The sequence below is a fragment of the Montipora foliosa genome, chromosome 12 (assembly GCF_036669935.1).
Source record: "Montipora foliosa isolate CH-2021 chromosome 12, ASM3666993v2, whole genome shotgun sequence".
NCBI lineage: Eukaryota > Metazoa > Cnidaria > Anthozoa > Scleractinia > Acroporidae > Montipora > Montipora foliosa.
Genome location: NC_090880.1, coordinates 23913597 through 23936096, shown reverse-complemented (window position 1 = coordinate 23936096; position 22500 = coordinate 23913597). Strand labels below are relative to the sequence as shown.

Genomic DNA, 22500 nt, shown 5'->3' with positions numbered 1-22500 from the left:
GACAAGTGTAAACATGAGGAAGACAAACCAAAAAACACTTTTCATCTTAGATTTGACTTGGGATGAGAGATCTGCCCACAAAACAAAGCCCGATATTCAAACCAACTGTTCAATACGGTATCTTGAGCTTGCCTCTTTACTGGTAAGGTTACTCGTACAATTATGATTAATTGAAAAGGTTTACAATGATTACAATATGCTTTGACGTATGACTTAGAGATAACTTATATCGGTAAACCTAGTGTTTTTGTCTGAACGTAGTTTTCATATCGACCATTTATACTTGTAAATATGCTTAATTTTTATCTTCTTGTGAACATCATGTAATTCAATTATTTGCACACGTTCGTACTTCGAAAAAGCTTGTAGCTCCTTGACGTAACTTGTTAAAACAAATGATTGATTGACTTTGATCAATACATTTAATTCATTCACTGAGTCCTTTCACGAGAATACATGAGCCCAACAAATTGACCTGCTTCCACCTGAGTGGCTTCAGTTGTTGCACCAGCATCGCAGAGGGTATTCATCGAATGCAAAAATGGCCGCCAACAAATTACTCTTTGTCTTTGTGTTAATTAGCCTGACTAGCCTTGTTTTACAACCCAAATTCTTTCAAATTTACGCGTGTGAACAAGGCTAGATAGGCTAATTAACACAAAGACAAAAGAATAATTTGTTGGCGGCCATTTTTGCATTCGGTCAATGGCTTCGAATCCTGTTGAAGCTACCCACTGAATTTTTCGGGTATCTATTAATTAAGAGACAAATACTTAAATTGTCCACTCAGGTAAGTGGGAGTATCAATTCTCCCCGCACTTCAAATATTTAACAATTATTGGACGAGGTTGAGCAAAATATCGTGATTTGTCAGTGGCGAGCAGATCAATTATTTGCCAAAGCCGATGGCTGAGGCAAATAATTGATCTGCGAGACACTGAAAAATCACGATATTTTGCGATAACTGAGTTCAATAATTGTTTTATCATTCGATCATCGAGTTTGTTTTTAATTTTTTGGGGGAAGCGGTAAGCGCGCGCTGCTGGCAGAGATCAATTGGTTTCCTTCTCAGTTAAATAATTTGTTCTGTCGATTTGACTTGATTGTACGTACAGTCAACTGTTAATTAACAAAATGTATGCCTTCAAATGGCTGAAGACCTCCAGGAACAAGTTCACAATCTTCAAGGATTTGAAATCCGAAAAAAAAGGGAAAATGTGTTCATGATTTCAATTGCGCATGAGTAGAATATTATTTGCAGCAAAACAATTCTTTGTAGGCAGTTATTTGCAGGTCACTTGGTGGGCTCTCGGCCAATGAAAAGGAAGGAGAAAATACATCGAGTGATAAACACATTTATTTCACCTGTGACGTCAAATTATTCTCGCTGGGTCTCAGAGGAATTGTAGCTTTTACAGGTAACAGCGTATAGAGTGTTTTCACGTGACGTCACGGCGGCCATGTTTGTGTCCCTAAACAAACGAACGGCGGCAATGTTGGTGTCCCCAAATAATCTTCCAGGAGTTGAGCGCTATCATCATGCAAACGCTTTCTTTTGTTTCGGTGGAAAAAACAAGGTTACCTACCGGGTGAGTGAAAACACTCTATAATGTGGCTTTCACCCCAGCGGATCTTTTAATATTATTAATTTTAATGCTTTTTTTTTAAGGTTAAAGTGCCCATAACATTTTTTTTTAATTTCTTATATGAATCTAAACATAAACCAATGGATTTCTGGTAAAAAATTTCGATTTGAATAAAACGCGGGTTTTAAATAACTTTTACAAACTTTCAAATCAGTTTGCTGCCATTTTGGTCCACTAATCGCAGTAGTGTCCTCTCGGTTCACTCTTCGTCTTAATCCTCGAGTCATTTTTTCATATTTCAATTTAATGGCAATTAATTAAGTGATGGACCTAACAATGATAAAAAGGCCATTTGTAAAAGAGTCGCAGCGACCCCATAACAAAGAAATCGCCTTATTAAAAGTAGGTAGAGCGAGTTTCAATCGAGTGTCGTAAAACCAAAACCAAAGTAATTACTTTGGCCAATCAAAAAGGACGGAGGCAATGCAGTAAACCTATCAAAACTCGAATTAATTACACGTAGCCGACACACAGTTTCCGCGTCTTGAATGGCGCGCGATCAACAGCCTGAGGAGTGGGGCTAGTTGTAGATCACGTGCCATTCGAGACGGAGAACTTGACATGTGTTCAGGCTAGTAATTCCCGTCGGCTTGACCCAGTACCTTTGCTTTAAGGAAGTTCGCGCCAAAATCTTCCTACGCCTAGAGTTAAATCATAAAGTACTTACTCCAAAAATGAAAAAAAAATTGTGGGTCACCGACTTTGTTTCGGAAAAAATGGCAGTGGAAAATGCCTTAATTTCGATTCTTAGATAATTGCATGCCGCTAGGGGTGTCGTAAACAGTAGAGTTCATCCTCGGCGAGCGTTTTCGTAAGCTCTACCCGCTGCAACCACTTCCGGAATTTGATGGCACGAGAAAAAAAAGATAACTTCTTACTGTCGGAATTTTTTCATGTTATCATATTTTGTAGATAGTAAGTAAAGTAAGTGATTCATGATTGAAAAAAATAGGGATCACCGATGATCTAAACGAGTAAAATCGATGTGATATTGCATGCTAAACGAGTAAAATCGATGTGATATTGCATGCTCATCTTCTGGAGTGTGGTTTTTGTGAAATTTCATCGTGTGACTATTTCCTCACTGGTCCGCACTATTCAAGCGGACGAGGACGAAGGTACAATTCTGCTCTATTTTCACGAAAGTAAAGGAAAAGAATTTCAAAAACATGCATTCATTTTGAACTTAAGTTCGTAGGGTAATAAAAACATTTTAAAAAAACAGCCCCATTGAATTTACTCAATGGTTCGTCCTCGAGTTTTCCAAACTTTCAGCCACTACTTGATCTTCTACCTTTTCCAGAGCTTTTCCACCCTCCCGCTTATATCTCTCTAACGTTTCATGATGATTCGGAAATAAATTTGCCATTCTTTTGTCGGTCTGGAATTTTTTCCCCGGTGTTTTTGTCGCCATGTTATTTTCAGTAATGCTTGAAAAATATTTACGAAAGTCAAGTAGACTAGTGCACGACTGATAAAACAACGCGAATATCAGTCGTGCAGTAGTCTACTTGAACTTCATAAATATGTTTTAATCAATTTTAACTGATCACGATCTTCTCTGATTCAACGCTGTGCAAGACTTATCGTCCACGGTTTTTGCAAAGGTTTTAAAACCTCAACTTCACCAATGCTGGAAGTAATGCGTGACATATTACAGTCGCGTTACCTGCGCAGTAACGTCGCGCACAAACAATTAGCGCGAACGTCCTTAGTAAGTAAGTAAGTAAGTAAGTAAGTAAGTAAGTAAGTAAGTAAGTAAGTAAGTAAGTAAGTAAGTAAGTAAGTAAGTAAGTAAGTAATTTTATTTAACCACATATCACATATGAGCGATAGCTCGTTTAAATGCAAAAGTGTCATAAAAATTACAATTACAGACGATTAATGAAAACTTGCTTTCAATTCGGATCAATTCGCCGGTAACACAAACGGGCCTTTGAAATTTACTCACAGTGAAGTTATTATACAGATCCGTAAAAGGTCGACTGAAATGACTTGTTCATGTATTGAATGCAATAACAAAGAAGAGCAACAACTACCTCGAGTATTAATACTTTCTGTTGATAATATCAGTCTCGAATATTCTACAGGGTCTTTTTTCTTATATACCGGATCCGAAATAATCAATGTCCATAAAACAAAAGAACAAAGCGAACATAACAATAGACCTATATCACTCAATGTCCAAACAAAAGATTTTGCACATCTAACCTCTTATTCAGTACGACGCTAGATGTGCGAAGACAATGCAAAGATTAAGCCTTTAAACCCCACGGACTCCAAAATGGCCGCCGAGTGATAAAGGTGTATACCCATTAGCAAGACCTACAATCCGAATAACAATGGTTCTTTTGTCGTCCGCCATTTTAGTCCGATATATGAAAGTTTACCCCTAATCTCTGAACTTTTTAAGGCTTCAAGTTATTTTTGCTTTAAGGCGAACAAAAGTAGCAAAGAGAGCTTTCGTGGTTGTATACATTAACCGTAAGCAAAATCCTCAACAACAATAAGCCAAAACAATTCCCTGATGACTTTTTAAAAATTGCAATAAGGCTTGACTTTTGCAATGGAAATTACTGTCTGAGATACGCTTGGAGTCTTGTGGGATTTTTTTGTATCAAAGAGAAAATTACTAACGCCGGGTGTTTCATAAGACTTTTCCAAAAGAAAACAGACATCCCTCTCGCTTATGGACACGGTGAGTGATAAATGATTTTTTTTTTAAATTGATTTTTCTCATTTGTGTATAACATATAGCCATAATTTTCACTAAAACAACTGGCGGAAAATAAAGCATCATATCTGACAGCGATTTGACTTTACATGTCCGCAATAAATCTTCTTATTCGTAAAGGACTGAATCTTGATTGACGAGATTCAAAAGTGGAAATGGCTGTTTATTGGCAGATACAAAGAACAACGTGAGATGAAAATAGTATGCGTATCGCGTTCAATTTATATGTATTAGTTGGATGACTTCAAAGGTGATCTTTTGCTTCAAATAATCAGTAATACGAATGAAACTAAAGCTATTTGCCATTTACCTGAGAGATAATCATAGTCTTAACAAATGCATGAGTTTTATGGAATTAGCCGCAATGGACCGGCACTTTTTTGATACGGTAAGTTTCATGAAAAGAGGTTAGCGGAAAGCCGCGGAAAGGAAAATAGAAAAAACACTTTCACTCACCAGAGCATTGAATACGCCCTTCCAAAGTTTTTCTATAAAATTTACTGTACCATGTACTGAGCTCAATACATTGCTAGCTCCGTATGAAAATTAGTGTAATGGAACCACAGATATATATTTACTATTTGCCAACATAGTTACTCGACTAACTATGTTGCCAAAGAGAATTAATTTCATGTGCAAGTCCGTTCACTTCTTTGGCTCTTTCTTATCAACAGTCTATTGATTCGAGAATGTTCTAGTACACTGAATGAACTCCCTGTAAACAATAAAACCTTTTCGCTTGAAAATGAAAATCATAATTTTTACCTTCTTATCCCTTTGTCAGAAAATTTGAAAAGTCATGCAATACAAACCAATCTTTTGATGATCAAGAGTTTTTTTCTAATGGTATCAAGGATATTATCAAGGAAATTGTCGTCAAAAGCAGGATCATTTGGCAAAACAATAAGGATAGGAATATTCTTTGAAACGGAAAGGAAAATCTCAGGCGGTTTTCGTAGCCGAGAAGTTTAATACATATTCTCCACGACATTGCCAAGAAAATTGATTAGAGCTTTTTTTATTCTTAGCGTTCGTAATTTGGATGTATCAAAGAGCGACCGACTTTTATTGAATGAGATTGTGATGTCAAACAACTGCTGTAATATTTGAAATCTCTATACAAAGCTTGAGTGGTTAGGTTCTAGAAATGAGGCTAATTACTAGCCTTCTTTGTTCAAAGTTGAGGAATTAAGCCAGGCCTAGGTTTACAAGCGTGTAATCCGGTGTTTTTAAATTTTCCGCTTTGCATTTGTCTGCAAACACTGCGTACTCTATTACCGGCAGAAGAATATTACTAGCCTTTCATTGTCCAAAGCTGAGGGATAAAGCCAGGCTTAAAAGCTTGTAATCGTGTTCTTTAATTTTCCGCTTTGCATTTGTCTGCAAACACCTCGTGCTCCATTATACACATCAACAAAAATTTACCGAAGAATGTATAGGAAGTTCAAGCCGCAATTGCACTTTCCACAGAGGAATCCTTGCCCCCTTTATTTGCGTTAACTTTACGAAGTATGTGCAGATTTTAAATGTTACAGTGGTTATTTGATATCATGAACCTTTTATGTAACCCTGTATTAATTTCGTGTTTAAAGAGATTGTGCCATTTGGAAAAAATAAAAATCAAAAAATAAATGAATTGTAAAATCACAAGCGTTTGAACGGTATGCCCAAAAAATAAGGTATAAATTGTCTTTTTCAAGTCACGGACTATCTGCATTGCCACCACATGCGCTAAGTCGATGAGTGAAACTGCGGCTCCTATATGTACTAACTGAACGAGGGAAGAGAAAAATCAATACTCCGTACACCGCGGCTTTGTTTCGCAACTCTGGGAAACAAAATTCGCCCGAGAAAGATATGCTGGTGCTAATTCAAAATGTGGACGGCCAGTGGAAGGAGTATATACTCAGCAAAACTCACAGGAACTGGGCGATTCAGAGCAGATCTGATTTTTATAGGTATAAACCTTACATGCTGTGAGGCAATGACTCAACAGATAAAACTGCATAATTTATGACTAAACAACAGTAAACAGACTGAAAACAACAGAGCAAAAAGCAAAAGAAAATAATTATTTTAAGAAAACGACGAAACCTTTGTTTCGATAGAAACTTCTGCAATCCTCAGTTAGTCAGAATATCGCTTTGTATTCTGATTAACTCGTTTATAAACTCTAAGGTTTCGTCGTTTTCTTAAAATTCATTACTTGTCTTCTCCTCTCTGCCTGACTATCAAGCTGAATATTTGATATTTCGACATCTGTCCAGATTTGCATCTTACGCAACACTTGCCCTGAAGAAGGCAAATGTTTCTGCCGAAGCATGCACGTCTCCAACATTGAAAATCTGACGTTGTTTGAAATTTAAACGTTATTGTATGTTTTTTTCGCATGCTCTCTAAATCTTGTAGCGACCAGGCAAAAGTCAAATTCCCCACCTCCGGGCACAGAAAACAGTCAAATGCCCGGGGTTTGCTCGAGAATGGGGAATGGGGTAGGGGGGGGGGGGGGGATGTTGAAGCGTCGATTGGATCGGCGCATAATACGTTTATGAAATTTAGTCCTCAAAAATTTGAGAGGGTTTAATTGAGCGCCGATATTCAAAACCGAAGTATTGCTGATTGTCCAATTTCAACAAACGCCTTAGCCAATCATAACGCAAAGCAACAGAAAATCCGCGCTTAATCTAAAAAACAGATCTCAAGCGGTCAGGAGAAGTGAGATCTCACTATTCCGGTTACATGCGGTACAATTGAAAATATGGTAAGATTTTCCCAGAAATCCGCAAGGGTAGTTATTTAAACTGAAAGGAATCACGATTGAAATCCGGGGTCTATGCTTACTGACGTAATTACTTAAGACGAATATCAGTCAATTAATTTTCACTAATTTCTTTTATCACATCAGATTCTCCTTCTTAAATACAAGGTCATGAACAAAACCGCTTCGTCGACGCAAGGAACTTCTCCGATCATGGACGACGTTAAGCTTGTAGATATTTCCCTGGGCTGGAAAATTTTCACCATGGTTGTTATGACCATAATTCTCGTATTAACCATCATTGGAAACATCGCAGTCATCGCTGTTCAAAGTCGTTCTAGCGTCCTAAAAAATATTGTCAACTCTTACTTCCTTGTGTCTCTATCCATTGCGGATCTTCTGGTTGCTATTTTAGTCATGCCTTGTGCATTGGACACTGTGAACACTGGCTTGTGGAGGTGCGGGAACATTTGGGGCAAGTTCAATGGATTTGGCAACTTTCTATTCTGTATTTCGTCTATAATGCATCTCATGATGTTATCTATTGACCGTTATATGGCAATAGCTAGGCCACTCCGGTATCCACTGGAGATGACAAAGTCACGAGCTCTTATACTATGCTTGATCTTGTGGAGTTACTCGGCCGTGTGGGCCTGTTTGCCGTTATTTGGAGTTAGTTCATATGAGTGTTTTATTAGTTACATTGGAGCATGTAAGGCGGACGACTGGTGTAAGAGCAGTTTGAATTTTGCATTTGCAATCTCCGTTGTCTCAGGGACGTACGGCATTGCTTTGATTTCAATGGTATATATCTATTTCAAAATCGGTCTAGTTATCCGAAAACAGGTTCAGCGAATTCAAAAAGAGTTAAAAGATCTTCAGAAAACAAAAGACAAAGATTTCAACATGAATTTTAACAATACGATCTCTAAGCATGGTAAAATGGCCCATAAACTGAGCTGCAACAAGGGAGTGGCAACGTTGTTGGTAGTAACATTGGCCTATCTTGTATGCTGGTCACCGTTTTGTATTATGCTTTTTATTGAAATTGGTAGTGGGAAAAAGATCAATGGTCCATTTGGCATTTTGGCAATGCTTGTTGGATTTGTAAATAGTTGCTGTAATCCCGTTATATATTCGATTAAGTACAGGCGTTTCAGATTGGCCGTTGCCAGCATGTTAGGCCTAAAAAATCGGGTGAGAAACCTGTCACTCCCGGCCGGGATGACGATCGCGGGTTTTCGTCGATCATAAGGAGAAAGGGCTGGATCAGAACGTTAGCTATAAAGAGTCGTATACATCTAAGATATGAAAGCCTGATGGGATAGCATCAACAATTTTGTAAACTGAAGCTTATAGAGTTTTCGTTCATGTGACCAGCATCAATATTTGCATACTAAAACAAAAGGAAGAATTTGCATAAAGGTGGAGTTCAATTCCTAAAAGAATATTTGACTCCTCCAAAATGGCCGCTGTTTCTTTGTTTCACTCCTCCAACATGGCGTCCGGATACAACTATCTATTAGATAGTACGCACGCTGTGATTGGTTAATTTAGCGGGCGGTATGCAACAGTACAGCCCGCTAAATTTGAAATTTTAATGCATTTTCTGGCAAGTTTTTCATGTTGTTTTTTATGTGAATAAACTAGTGGAACTGTTTGAATCTTCCAAGCATCCTTTCCAAAAAGCCAATAAGATGGTCTTATTCTTCGGCCATTTCAACTTGAGTAAAAATAACAAACAAACTGCGGTTATAAACATAAACGTCAAGTTCATAAAAAGTTTTACAACATGCGTTGTCTCGTTATGTTTATAACCGCTGTTTGTTTGTTATTTTTACCCAATAAGATGGATTCGTTTTTCACCTTTTTACACGTTCCTATCATTTGTGGAACCTGGACACTCCGCTTGACTTCAACTAGTTTCCTTTCCTTGCCCCTTATTTTTGAAAACCTTGCCCCGTTCACTAGGGATAGTTTTAGGGCCTAAGTGATCGGACTCGATCAACAGACGCGAAAGAGTCTTTTGGCACTTTCCCTTTCCTTTTGTCAGAATTGGCCGGCAAGACGCGACGGTTTGCCAAGAAATGCAACAAATTTGGAGGAATACTTGCATGATAATCAATCGCATTCTTCAGGAGGAGTATATGTCATCCTCGAAGTGTATTAATTTGAGAGTTAATTTGTAGAGTCAATTTCCCCGGTCAGGCAAAGCGTCCTTAATTAGCCGTTTAATTCTTGCGTATTCGCTCACATACCACAGGCGCACTGACTCTGAGAACTTTAACCAAAGTCCTAATTTTATCATACTGTGTTACATTGTGATTGATTGTCGGTAAGCTTTAACAAGAGGCTATTCAACATTTGACTTGATTTGTGTTAGTGCTTCAGCGCTAGAACGACTGGACACTTAAATAAAAAAAAAATTCCTTTAAGGTTACGTCAATCCCCCCAGGGAAGGGGGGGGGGGGGCTCCCATATGGAACAGACGGGGATGCTCGTCGGAAATTTTGAATTTAACCCCTAAAGGAGACCATCTGGGCGTGGCTCAAGCTTTTCGTCACCCCTAAAGGAGACCAATCTGGGCGTGGCTTAAGGAAATCTTGACCGCTGAAAACAAGTTAAAAAGAAAATTTGACTTCTGTTTCTCTTCGCGTAATTCTGTGTATCTTCGCGGAACCCTAAACGAGACCTTGGCGGCTTACAATATTGGCGCTAAGCGAGACACAAATCCAAAATTTACACCCTTAAGCGAGACGACGAGCATCCCCGTCTGTTTCATATGGGTGTCCCCCCCCCCCCCCCCCGGGCGTCAATCATAACTGGTCAATGTCTAAACGGATCTTGACGACAAACGGAGTAACTGCTATTGTGTCTGAAGTCGTTGATTATCTCCACATTGGATTCCTAGACGTTTATTTGACAAGTGTCACGATAGTGATTTATCCAGTGGATAGCACTATCCATCCTTCGAACAACTGGGTCCTGATGGCGAAGTGGCCCGTTCCTTGAACGGTCCTGAAACTTTGCGGGCCATTTCGGGTGTCACAGTTTCCTTTGTATCTCAAGAACGGATAGAATTTCAGTAATTTTGCTTTTTGTCACCTTGAAAACATGTTAAAAGATCGGCTTTCCAAAACAAACGGTTGGCAGTTTTCACAAATGGCTTTTCGGGCCCGAAAGTTTCGGGTAATCAAAGCTGGGATACTGGTTGTTAGCTCCTAATGATGATCTCCTGCTCTGATTGGAGGTAAATTTGTCAATTAGTCGCCAAGCTACCCTGCAGTTCTTAATCCAATCAGCTCAGGGACCCCGAGGATCACCAGGCGGAGATCACCTCACCCTCCACACACAGGCAGCCTCCTTGGGAGCATCCGAAAGAAGGCTCTTAGCATCATAGGTGTTTATGAATTAGCTTCTACCTGTACCAAATAATCCATCCCAAGTCTGATCCACAGACGTCCGGCAGCTTAAAGGGACAGTTTCACGGTTTTGCGCATGTTCAAGCTTTGGCCTTAGTAGTTTTAAATTTTACGATTTTTTACTGAACCAGATGATGTTCATTAATCACAAAGAGTATTAAAAGCAAATACACCGAATGACTGGGGCCCAAATTTGGTGGAAGATACTACGGGTTTACACAGAAAATATCAAATTTAGTTTTGACCATCAAATCTATTGTGCTGTCGAACATTTTATTCTACGCACGAGTTGTCATAACGCACGAGTTATCTGTTCGCATGCAGTAGGTTCATAACCCAAAGGAAATGATTGCAAAAGTAATTCCAACTAATAATTCCACTTCTATGGCATAGTTTCCGTTTTCTGCATCAGTGCTTTCGATTGTTTCAATAACAATGGAATTAAACAAACTGGTTGCCCATGCACAGAGACGTGAAACTCTCCCTTTAAGCTTGTTGGAATTCACATTGTCACTAGTTTATAACGGTTACACACAAGTACTGTTAATTATTCTGACGTCACAGTCTCGGTTGTGTGCGTGTTTTTCCCGCCTCGCAGTACATTGTGTTTCGTTGTTCAAAACTTTGTCTGTACTGTCCTGACAACTGAAAATAATTAAGAAATGAAGTGCCTGTCACCTTAACTCACTTTTCCACTTTATTTAACCTCCAAAATCATCTAAAATACATCGTGTTGTTTTTAGCACTTTTTGATTGAAAATTCCCTTTTTTGTTCGCTTCTGCCCGGAAAGAAGGGAAAAGTGGTCACTAACCGAGCAATAAAGGGGAATGGGTTCGAGTAGTGGTGTACATGGTAGCCTGCATGACAGGTGCTTTATGAGCCAAGCGGCGCGAACGCGATATTAGGGAGCTTAAGCACGCGCGTTTTTGAGACGCGAACGGCAACCGGAAGTGAGCTGTTTTCACTTTTAACTTGTCTTTATACAACCACAGTTAAATTGCTGAGTATCTTTTCACCATTAGAGATGATTAGTATAAAAATCTGGGAGACACCATTGTCCTGGTACGCGAAATGCTCTGTTCCGGTTGCCGTCCGCGTCTCAAAAACGCGCGTGCTTAAGCTCCCTATTTCGCACGGACACGAGCGCGAAGCGCGAGACGAGGGGTAGAAAAAATTCGCGCTCGTGTCGGCTCCGCGCGAAATATCGCGTTCGCCCCGCTTGGCTCATAAAGCACCTGTCATGCAGGCTATGTACATGGTGACCTTTCGTCGTGAGTTCAGCGAACAGACTGGATTTTGTCCCTTTGACAAATGACCATCGCGGGAGCTTGTCTGCACGACTATCGGCTCAACCGTATGGAGGAAGACACCATTTCTTCTGAAACCTGTCAAGGATTGGCGTCGCAAATTTCCCTTTCGTAAACGGTCCTTGCCATTTGAAACGGTCGTTGCTATTTCTCAGAACGGTCGTTGCCATTTGAAACGGTTGATGCCATTTATAACGGTCGACTACACACTTCACTTCAAAGAAAATTAAAAGAAACAAACTAAGAAAAAATATTAACAAAAATTAAGACAAAAAAGGAAAAAACACATTTATAAAAGAAAAACTGGAGGAAAAAAAGAGTCCGAAAATTTCAAGACTCGAACTCGGGCTCTTAGCCCTCACCCTAAACACAGGCAGCCCAAGCTCAAAATGTTAGGAGTTCAGTGTAACGTGACATATGCTATATTACATAATTACGCGAAACGTGACTCCCGCCTTACAGCATATGGAGGTATTGTGTTACAACGGTTTGATTTTGTAAAGGTTTGTATGGGAAGGCAACGGCTTTGCTGGAAAAGTCAATTATTCTTATATTTTGTGAATAAAATCTACTTACTCTGTTGCCGTGTTGTATTCCACTGCAGTGGAAACCCACAAAACGATAAATCGCCGAAATCGCGTTAGATCGGCCTGCGGAGCTGGCAAACAACAAAGAATACAACACGGCAACAGAGTAAGTAGATTTTATTCACAAAATATAAGAATAATTGACTTTTCCAGCAAAGCCGTTGCCTTCCCATACAAACCTTTACAAAATCAAACCGTTGTAACACAATACCTCCATATGCTGTAAGGCGGGAGTCACGTTTCGCGTAGTTATGTAATATATAGCATATGTCACGTTACACTGAACTCCTAACATTTTGAGCTTGGGCTGCCTGTGCCCTAAACAGAACCATAACCCGAACCCTAACTCATATGACAAGCGAGACACAACTCCCAGTATAACCGCAACCTTTCGAGTTCTTAGACCTAATGAGTGTAATTCAGAGCTTAAAAATGGCATCGACCGTTTCAAATGGCAACGACCGTTCTGAGAAATGGCAACGACTGTTTCAAATGGTAACGACCGTTTACGAAAGGGAAATAAGCGTTGGCGTCTCCTAACTAATCACTCCAAAGTCACCATGGAATGACTCTTGTGGAACAAGGGACGTTTGCAGGAGGAAGAGCGAAATGTAACACAAATATTACTCAAAGAAAGAAAGTTTAACATATGCTAAAGAAGAAGCAAATCTCGAGCAGTTGGGAGTGAAGGCTTCCATACTTGATATATGATCAGTCACCATCAAGCAATGAATACATCAAATTAAATTCATTGAATACATTTGCATCATTTCTTTCAATTAAGGAAACCACGAAACTTTAAATCAGTTATTACATGAAGCTGCTTAAAATCTAATGGAAGCAACACCTTGATGCAATACAAACAAGATATGTGTGTGGATGTTTACTTTGGCGAGCGATTTTAAATCCCATTTGAGAACAGGACAACGTGTTAGAGACAGTTTTTAAGTATCGTGCTATGCCCATAGATGCTCTATATTTCAATATATATGTCTTACTCCTTGATTAATGCGGCAATCTAAGGGAAAAAGTGTCTTAAAAAAAAGATATTTTCGAACTTCGTAAGGGCAAAAGAACAGAGTCGAGTTGGTCGTTCCCTTTTGCTCTCGGTTTACTGTCGTCTGCCCGTGCCATTCGACTATTTCTGCAGCTTGAAACTTACAGGTTTGTTTCCGGCAGCGGCACCATGATTCCTGATCGACACATTAACATAACGACTTTGGATACTCACATCTGGCTCCAAAAATAAAAGCCTCACACAAAGGATTGCTGCTGGTTTTCTTTTTATTCGTTTAATTTGTTTGTTTTTTATTCCAACCGACCGACTCAAACTTTATCATGATAAACTTGACCAGAATACCCTAAAACAAAATTGTGACACAAAATCAAAATGGCGAGTTTCAAGTCACGGAGTGAATCGGTTATTATTGATTTTCCAAATGATGCAATTTTTGACACTGTCTCTCCAGCCCTAGGGAACTCAACTTCGGATACAGTCATGCTTCCTCTAAAAATGTCAACTTCACAAATGTATATTAATTAGCTACCTTAGTTCAAAGGGGCCGCTCTTTTAACGATGGTCGGGATAGCTCTTTCATTCCTTGAAGGAACAAACACCTTTTATTTTCACACGGAATGGACTCAGTATGACCACTGAGAAAACAGGGAAGGAAAATCTTTCCGAAATCTGCGTTTGTGGTATTGCTCAGTTTTTGACAGATCAAAAGCGAAAGTGCTCCAAAAGAAGTTGAAGCCGGAATCAACAAATTCTAAAGCAGCGCAAAATTAAAAAGCGATTTAGCAGCTGTGGGCTGTATGCAGAAGAAAGTCTGTTCATAGGATTTGAGTTTATATCCCTATTGCCTTGTGCTTGTGCAAATCCTTGAGGAAAGTTAACGTTTGTGTTAGATCTGCAAAAAACAGTAATCTCATACGGTCCCTTGGAGAATGAGGCTTCTCAAAAATGGCCATGATCAAATGATAACAACTTAAATATTTTCAAGGCTTATTACTGTAAAGAACACCGGGCAGTTGTTGGAAAGATACAGATGACGTCATTTGTTGCAAATGTGCCAAGATCCTCATTGGCTTCCGAAACAGAGGATTCTTTTGTTCCAGTAGATAGGACATTTCAACAACAAAAACAATAATTGGAAAACAAATATATCCCATCTTTTTATTTTATAGAAACATTAACGTTGTTGTTTTTGTAAACAGTATTATGTTGTTTGTCTCTTTGTTCGTTGAACAAACCTAGAGAGAGAAACTTCTAGAACACTTAAAAATTGCTTTAGCCTAGCAAGGGGTGAATGCCAGTGAAGACGCCTTGTTAAAGCACGCATGCAGAAGATGCTTTTTCACCCAGACTTGTTTGAAGACAGTGTCTGACTCTTACAGATTGTACTGAGGTAAGTCTATTCCACTCTGAAATTGTTTTGCGTTCACCTACGCAAAACCTACCCGAACCTCATACAGTCCTCACCGCAAGGGCGGCAACTAGTCTGCAGAGACCTGAATTTAGGACAAATTAAGTTGAATGAAAGACAAGCTGCGAAAGTGAGAGAGTTTTTAACAAAAGTTAATGCGGTTAAATTTCTCTTCGAGTGTTGAAAAATATTTCACGATTGAGCGCAGCGAATGTTTATATTTATTACATAAACACCAATGAAATACTAAATCATTTCACGAAAGGCCCGACCTAAACTGCTTGCAGTGCTTTTTTCACATCCCTCGTCCCTAATCCTCGTTTTTAACTCTTTGTCCCGTTCAAATTATCCAATCACGGTCCGAAACTCTTTGTATGCGTGCATGCAATCAATTTTGAGTATCGCATTCTAGTCTACCACAAAAGCTCCGTTTAGTTTTTGACTATTCTTCCGGAAAATGACACACTCTTGAGAAGGGAGCGCAATTAAAACTGGAAAATAAGTAGTGAGTTAGGAACTAGAAATGTGGATCGATACACATGATCCACCCGTTTTAGTATTCAACATACTGCAAATACCAGTCATAGCTTGACCACGAGTAAGATGCAAAATGAGGGTTTGTGCCCTCGTTTGCGCCCTTCAACATTGCAGACACCTGCTTTAAAATAGGAATTTTAAGAAGAAATGACGAAGTAATCCTGCTGCGCATGGTTTCGTATTTTTGCGGTCCTTTGCATAACAATGCCGCGAAATCACACCAAGTTTTGACGACAACGTGACTGATACAACAGTGAATCGTTCACTCTCCATCTTTATCAGGACCGCTTGCACCAAGTTACAGAATATTTCGCCCATATTGTAAGTGCAACTTGAACAAAATGGAAAAAACGCAAAATTTTTATGAAAGCGTGAAGTAACATTTTGTTTCCGTATGCGTCGTCGTTTCTTATTGAACTCCCTTTTACTTCCCGTTATTGTCGGTCACTTCCACCAATAAAAAAAATATTTAAATTTTTTTAAGTAGCCGATGTATTTTAACGGATTTTAACGATTTTAATAACCCATTTCCGAGTTCATGCTACTTTACATACGAATGAAATTTCATGAGGAAAACTTCGCACTTAGAGACTCGCTTTGAAGAGGGGGTAGACGTGAACTCGGAAATGGCCTACTGTCCTCCTTGAGTTATATGTTTTCGTGACTGCTAAATACTCGTAAGTCATCACTACAAGTCTGCCTGAAGATAAAAGTAGTTATTTATGGAGTGTCATAATTAAACTGAGATACTCGAGAAAAAGCACGTGAAATAATTATCCCACGGAAACATAAAGATAAAGTTTATCTCTCCAAAGATATTCCATAATAGGGAACTGAAATTACGATCGGCCATCGAAATTGAAAAAAATCTTATCGCAAAATCAATTGACAATTTCGCGACAACTCTCCGTCACCTAGAGTGTATCTTACATGCATCTTTGTTCGTCCGTTAGCTTTGTCCCTTTTCTACGTGTGTTACCAACTGATCAATTAACAAATACTTGACAGGGGTTGACATCAATCCAGCAAATAGCTGTAATAACATATAATTCAGGAAGACCCCATCAAGAGATAAGCTGCATAAAATAAAAGGGAACGTGCAGACCCACCCGTTATTGACAAGCCGTGCACACTAAGTTCCCTCCAACCATCTCCAAGAAGAACATTATGATGCATTACAAATCTCATTCATGGACTTGACAGTGCATCATTTTCTCATCAGATGAGTTTTCTTGAAAAAAAAAAGAGACCTTTATTGGGCCTCAGATGGTGTATCTCTCAAGCCATCAAGCGGTCAAGTTACGGACGATGTCATTTACGACTTGCAATTAAGATTTCTTAAAAATTAATTATTCTTAATCTCCTCAATCGCGCTTAAATCAAAAGGATTCAAAAAGAGAAAATTTTCCAATCTCGAATTTCTAACATTTCGAATGTGAATACCTATGCTCGGATCGGTTATGCAAGCAAGGTCACCAAGCCTTAAAATGGATGAAAACAAAACAAAAGAAGCAGAAAAAAAAAAGCAAAAACAAAAATGGGAAAGAGATGAGCTCGCACATGTCTGGATAAGAAAAATAAAAAACACCGAAGCCGCGGGAGATAACGGGTGAAACACAATATTGGAAAATAAATCTGTTATTTTTCCGGAAGATAGCGATATAAATACATCCCACGCTCTGATATGAATTTTGGCACAGATTCATGGACGTTGGGAACGATTCACACTTGTCCCTCGAGTGTTACTTTGCTAGGATCCATCAACCAATTGTAATCGTCGGTCAAGGTACACAGGTTCTTGAGGATAAAACTGAGTACTTTTTTTTTAGCAATGACCATTTACTCTGAAAACTATATGTTAATTGACAGAGTGATAACCTATGATTTGGAACGAACTAAGGCAATAATGAACTCCGATCAGGCTAACAACAAACTTGTAATACTATCCCTTACTGTCCTGTAGGAGTTCACTGACCGGGTACATTTACTTATTTTCAGAACGTTATGTATTTCCCTGTATTAACGGCTTGTCTTCTTCTTGTGGCCCTGATTCTTGCTGACCGCCACGGTGAGCTTGGGCCGTTCTCACCAACTCAGTGCAACTTGATCTACAAAAATGCTTGTCACCAATACCGAGCAACTGGTGTACACGATGTCATATGCGTCCACAACCTGCGATATCACGTTTGTCAACAAACTTGCAACAGTGCTAGCTGTAGGTTGCATTGTAATGCGCTATTCTCGTGTGTACAGCAATGCTTCGCTGGCCTCTGTAAGAAGATGCTTTGCGATTCTGAATATTGCAATCAGACTTGCATTAGGGGAAACTGTCAGGCAATGGATTGTGTCGGGAAGCAGTGCGAGCAGAATTGCAATTCCGGTGGCTGTACCATGGCTTGCTCGGGAGGCACTGAGACATGCACTCAAAGGTGCAAGATGGGAAAATGCATCATGCATTGTCCTCCAGGAATTAAGCTGTGTCAACAGAGTTGTGAGGGTGGAAAGTGTACCATGATTTGCAACGCTAAGACATGCAAGCGTTCTTGCAAGGGAGGGCATTGCATATACACGATAGCAGCTGACAAGCATCTGGAAGCAACACAACTTGGGCCTAGATTCTTGAACTGTAACAACGAAAGCGATGAGCACACGTGCGTTCAAAGTTGTCCCGAGGGAAACTGTGACATTAAGCGTAACAGATATGTGTCGCATGGTTCCTTGCTTCAACTTTGCCCTGGGGGAAATTGCAAATTTGAATGCAGAGCACCTCTAAAATGCACTCAAGTGTGCATGGGTGGCTCATGCAAGAAGTTTTTTTGTAACTCAAAATTTTGCATTCAAGAATGCGTGGCTGGAAGATGCGACATGGAGTGTGAGGCGGATGAATGCCTGCAAATGTGCAGAGGAGGAAATTGCAGCATGAATTGCTTGTCAACAGTGAAAGGATGTTCGCAGTGGTGCCCTTCTGGGGACTGTATCCTCGGCTGTAATGCAAAACGATGCAAACATTACTGCGATCAAGGTCATTGCGTCATTTCCGACAGTACTCGACGACTTGAAGGAATCTTGAGAACCGTTCGATGTTCCACGTCAACGCGCAAATGCAATCAAGATTGTCCATCAAAGCGAAGTTGCGCTTTTCTCGGCTGGGCTCACTTTGGCTTTTTCTATCATGGCACTCATCAAATCTGCAGACAGGGAGATTGCCGTACGATGAACTGCATAACATCTAACAAATGCACGCAGACATGCCATAAAGGAGCCTGCAATTCAATGGTTTGCACCTCCAATCATTGCTTGCAATATTGCGAGGGAGCCAATTGCAATATGGAATGCAATGCTGCAATCTGCACACAAATTTGCCACGGCGGAGGTTGTGAAATGAAATGCACTGATAAGGTCAGGACGTGTACTCAGTCGTGCAATTCTCAGATTTTGAGCTGTCAAACTGTTTGCTTTGCCAGGTCCTGTGTGTTAACTTTGATGTAATTGTTGCAACAACAAAAATAACCTAATTACGAAAAATTGCAATTGTCTTGTCCAGAGTTATTATCATTCATAAAATGCTCAACCAAAAAACTCGGGGAAACTGGTTTTCTTTTGGAATTCGAAGAAAACCAATTTCGAGTCTTATGAAAGTGCCAGGGCAAATTTGATTGCTTAGTCTATGAAATACTCGTCATTAAGAGTCTCAAGCTTAATTTAAATATCCATACGGACTCCATACGTGCCCAACGTCTTGTTTCATTTTCATTGTTCCTTTGTTTTGCTATACCTTCTTATCAGCTATTGTTCTTTTAGTATTTATAGATTGTAATTTTCATTTGAACATTGACTTAACAACGTCGTAACGTCGTCCTTTTTATACAAAGTTTTTAGTCTTTTTTGCCATTTACGATTTTAAATATATTTTATCGCAATTATTTTATAGTTAAATTAATAAAACCATATACTTAATATATGGAGATGGTTATGAAACTCGACATTTTCTTTGTCTTTGGTTTTTGTCCGCTGTTTTGGCCTGACCATGCAAAAGCTACACCCTTTTCCAACAAGACAGCCAATCAAAAGTTTCGATTAATGTATCCAAAACTCAGTTATGAACCGAGGACAAGAGATTGTGCATGGTCAAGGTCAAGTTAACAGGAAGTGGGACAGTACTGTTCTTTCTTTTGAAGTTTTCGGGGTTTCATAACCACTCCATCTATATGAACCACGATAGAACGTAACAAAGTTTATTAAATCGTAGCGGCCTATAATAGCTTTGGTCTCACGGCACATTGTCATGCCCAGATATGGTCAAATACGGGCAAAAATAGCAGCTTCTTCTTGCTTCTTGCTTTTCTCGCGAAAGGAGTCGAAGGCGGATGTCAATGTTAATCCCGGTAAACGGAATAAGTGATGTATGTATGTTGGCATCGCTCTTCTTCTTAATCCCAGCGTCATCATTGATAAATATATCCTTTCCTTCGTTTAATAACTTACCCTGCGAACAGGATGGCTCTCTCTTCGTGTCCCTCATCTTTCTCGCTCGCTCCGCGAACAGAAAGCCTTCTCGCAAGCTACGTTTAATTTCTGTTAAATATTTACCATTTTCTTTGTATTCTCGTGCCGGAATCTCATTGCTACGAGAATTGACGGCTCTCCTCATAGTTCTTACGGAGATGATATCAATGACGCCACTCCTTGTTTCCCAACAAACTAAAACAAAAGCTTTTTTTGTTCAAGTGAATGGCACGATTTGATTAAGAAAAAGACGGCTTTCTTTCTTAAAACACTTTTGTGGGAATCTGAACAGCACAAACGCGTAGAACCTCGTTTGTTAGCCTGCACACAGGTTCTCCGCCTTGAATGGCGCGCTATCAACAGCTTGAGGAGTGGGGTTAGCTGTAGATCACGTGCCATTCGAGAGGGAGCACTTGACCTGTGTGCAAGCTAGTCCGTGATTCGCGTCGGCTTGACCCACGAACTTTGCTTTAGAAGACGATTACTGAAAACTTGCTTTCAATTCGGATCAATTCGCCGGGAACAAAAATGGGCCTTTGAAGTTTATTTACAGTGAAGTTATTATACAGATACGTAAAAGGTCGACTGAAACGACTTTTTCTTAATAATAATAAAGAAGAGCGAAAACTACCTTGAGTATTAATATCTTCTGTTGATAATGTCAGTCCAATAACTTGTATAGACTCTTCTACAGGTGCTTTTTTTTCTTGAGCAATTTTCCAGTCAAGGCAAAAAATTCCCGTGTTACTACTCTCTGAACCGCTTGCGTAGACTTTCATATACCGGACCAAAAAGGCGGAAGACAAAGGAACCATTGTTATTCTGATTAAGCTTTGTTTATTAAAACAACGACAATCCGCTTTGTTCTTTTGTTTTATGGACGTTAATTATTCCGGATCCGGTATGGGAAAAAAAGGCCAAACTTTTTAACGATTTTTGTGTTTGCTTTAAGGTGAACAAAAATAGCAAAGAGAGCTTTCGTGGTTGCATACATTAGCAAAGCAAAATCCTCAACAACATTAAGCCAAAACAATTCCCTGATGACTTTTCAAAAATTGCAATAATGCTTGAATTTTGCAATGGACATAAACAAGGCAATAAGTAGTAATAATATTTTGACACACTCGGATAAATTGCGGTCACTTCGTTCCATCAATAAACGACAAAAGTAGTTGAGATACTGAACTGGGAAGACTACAATTAAGCAAAAATCACTTGAACGTTACATTTTCCATTTGTACTCCCCCCCCCCAAACAAAACAACATTGTTAAGGGGGAAGGGGGTTAAATGAAAAGATTTAGGGGGTAGGGGGTGCCCAAGATTCCTTAACAGGAAAAAGTGTCTCAACACTTCTGGCGCTTATTGATGGTCAGTTCGTCCAATTCAGATTGTTCCACAAAATAATCAACTTTCATGATCGAATTTACTTGTATAAGCCTACTTGATAACCGTAGGAGATCGATTTGAAGTTCGTATCGATCGATCTACGGTATTTACACTACTTACAATACACAATACACAAAACACTAAGCACTGCTTACACATAGTACTAGGACCTCAGAAGTGCTAATGGTCAGGAAAGAGGAAGGAAGATGAAACTAGGTTCACCCAAACCGCAAATCTTCGTAAATTTGGAGGTTAGGATAAGTATTTTAATTAGCAGCACAAGAAAGAGGAGAAAACAAAAGGTGTCAGCAAAAAAGGTACAAATGGTTCCCATTTCTTTAAGACGGTTGCTTGCGTTTTTTCGATTATGTAGATATGCTTGAAGTAACAGAGGAAATCGACTAATTTTGGACTGTTCGTTTTATGTTTGCACAGCCAGATGTAATGCTTCGCGAGCAAAAGGCAAAAATTTATTTGCAGGTTGTTTTTTTATCTATCTGGCCAGGAGCCCATCTGGAGCGTGCAACTTCCATACAGCGTCTCCTGATCTGGCCTTAGACCTAGAGCAGTATGTACTTGAGAAAAAAATGTTAATTATTTGACAGGACTTAAGCCACGAAAAAACACTAATTCAAAAATCCTGGGTTATCTCATATTTCCAAAAGAAGTGTAACAAGCTTTCTGCTTCGGAGTGGCGCGCAGAAAGTACATTTATCATCTTCAAGAACCCTTATCTTTTTTAAAAACGTATTAGTCGCCAGACGGCGATGTAAAAACTTATAATTTAAGGTTATCAGTTTTGAACTTTTTGTACACTGAAAAGTTAGCCGATACACTGCCCTCCAGTCAATCTTTTCGTCTAGTGGCAGATAAATTTCATTGGACCATTTATGCTGAAAAAGGGGGGGTTGTTCGCTTTTAGATAAAATAAGCTTGCCATATGCTAATCATGTTTTGGCAGATCCTTATTTTTACTTAGGCGATTGATAGCATAGCCTGCGCTTCCAAACGTATTTCCGGTTGTTGCTTACAACCGGAAATACGTCTGCGAGCGCAGGCCATTGATAGCAGAGACTATTCCAAAGTAAGCGAAGAGCTGAACTTTTAAGTTATATTTATTTTGAAAGTAAGTCCAACTAAGAAGGTCGGCAGAATTACTGTATAAATGTTTGCCCTTTGTTATTCCTTT

The 22500-nt window shown here is 39.4% G+C and overlaps 3 protein-coding genes across 3 annotated transcripts in view; 2 read left to right on the top strand and 1 right to left on the bottom strand.

Annotated features, from left to right (window-relative positions):
- Positions 1–8392, top strand: part of LOC137979875 (histamine H2 receptor-like) — a 9597-nt gene extending 1205 nt beyond the window's left edge. The window contains exons 1-2 of the mRNA XM_068827191.1: positions 1–142; positions 7286–8392. The exon at positions 1–142 is cut by the window's left edge and continues 1205 nt beyond it. Coding sequence (XP_068683292.1) covers positions 14–142; positions 7286–8392 — 1236 coding nt within the window. The 5' untranslated portion in view covers positions 1–13. The remainder of the gene's footprint in view (positions 143–7285) is intronic.
- LOC137979256 (symplekin-like) overlaps positions 1–22500 on the bottom strand; it is a 203657-nt gene that overhangs the window by 163443 nt on the left and 17714 nt on the right. The window lies entirely within an intron of this gene.
- Positions 17134–20476, top strand: LOC137979768 (transcriptional repressor NF-X1 homolog). Its single transcript, XM_068827117.1, has 2 exons — positions 17134–17204; positions 17417–20476. The coding sequence occupies exon 2, from the start codon at positions 17423–17425 to the stop codon at positions 18905–18907; it is 1485 nt and encodes a 494-aa protein (XP_068683218.1). The 5' UTR covers positions 17134–17204; positions 17417–17422; the 3' UTR covers positions 18908–20476.

What these genes read in the sequence shown, in the direction of transcription:
- LOC137979768 (XM_068827117.1), top strand. Translation starts at nt 17,423, where the DNA reads ATGTATTTCCCTGTATTAACGGCTTGTCTTCTTCTTGTGGCCCTGATT.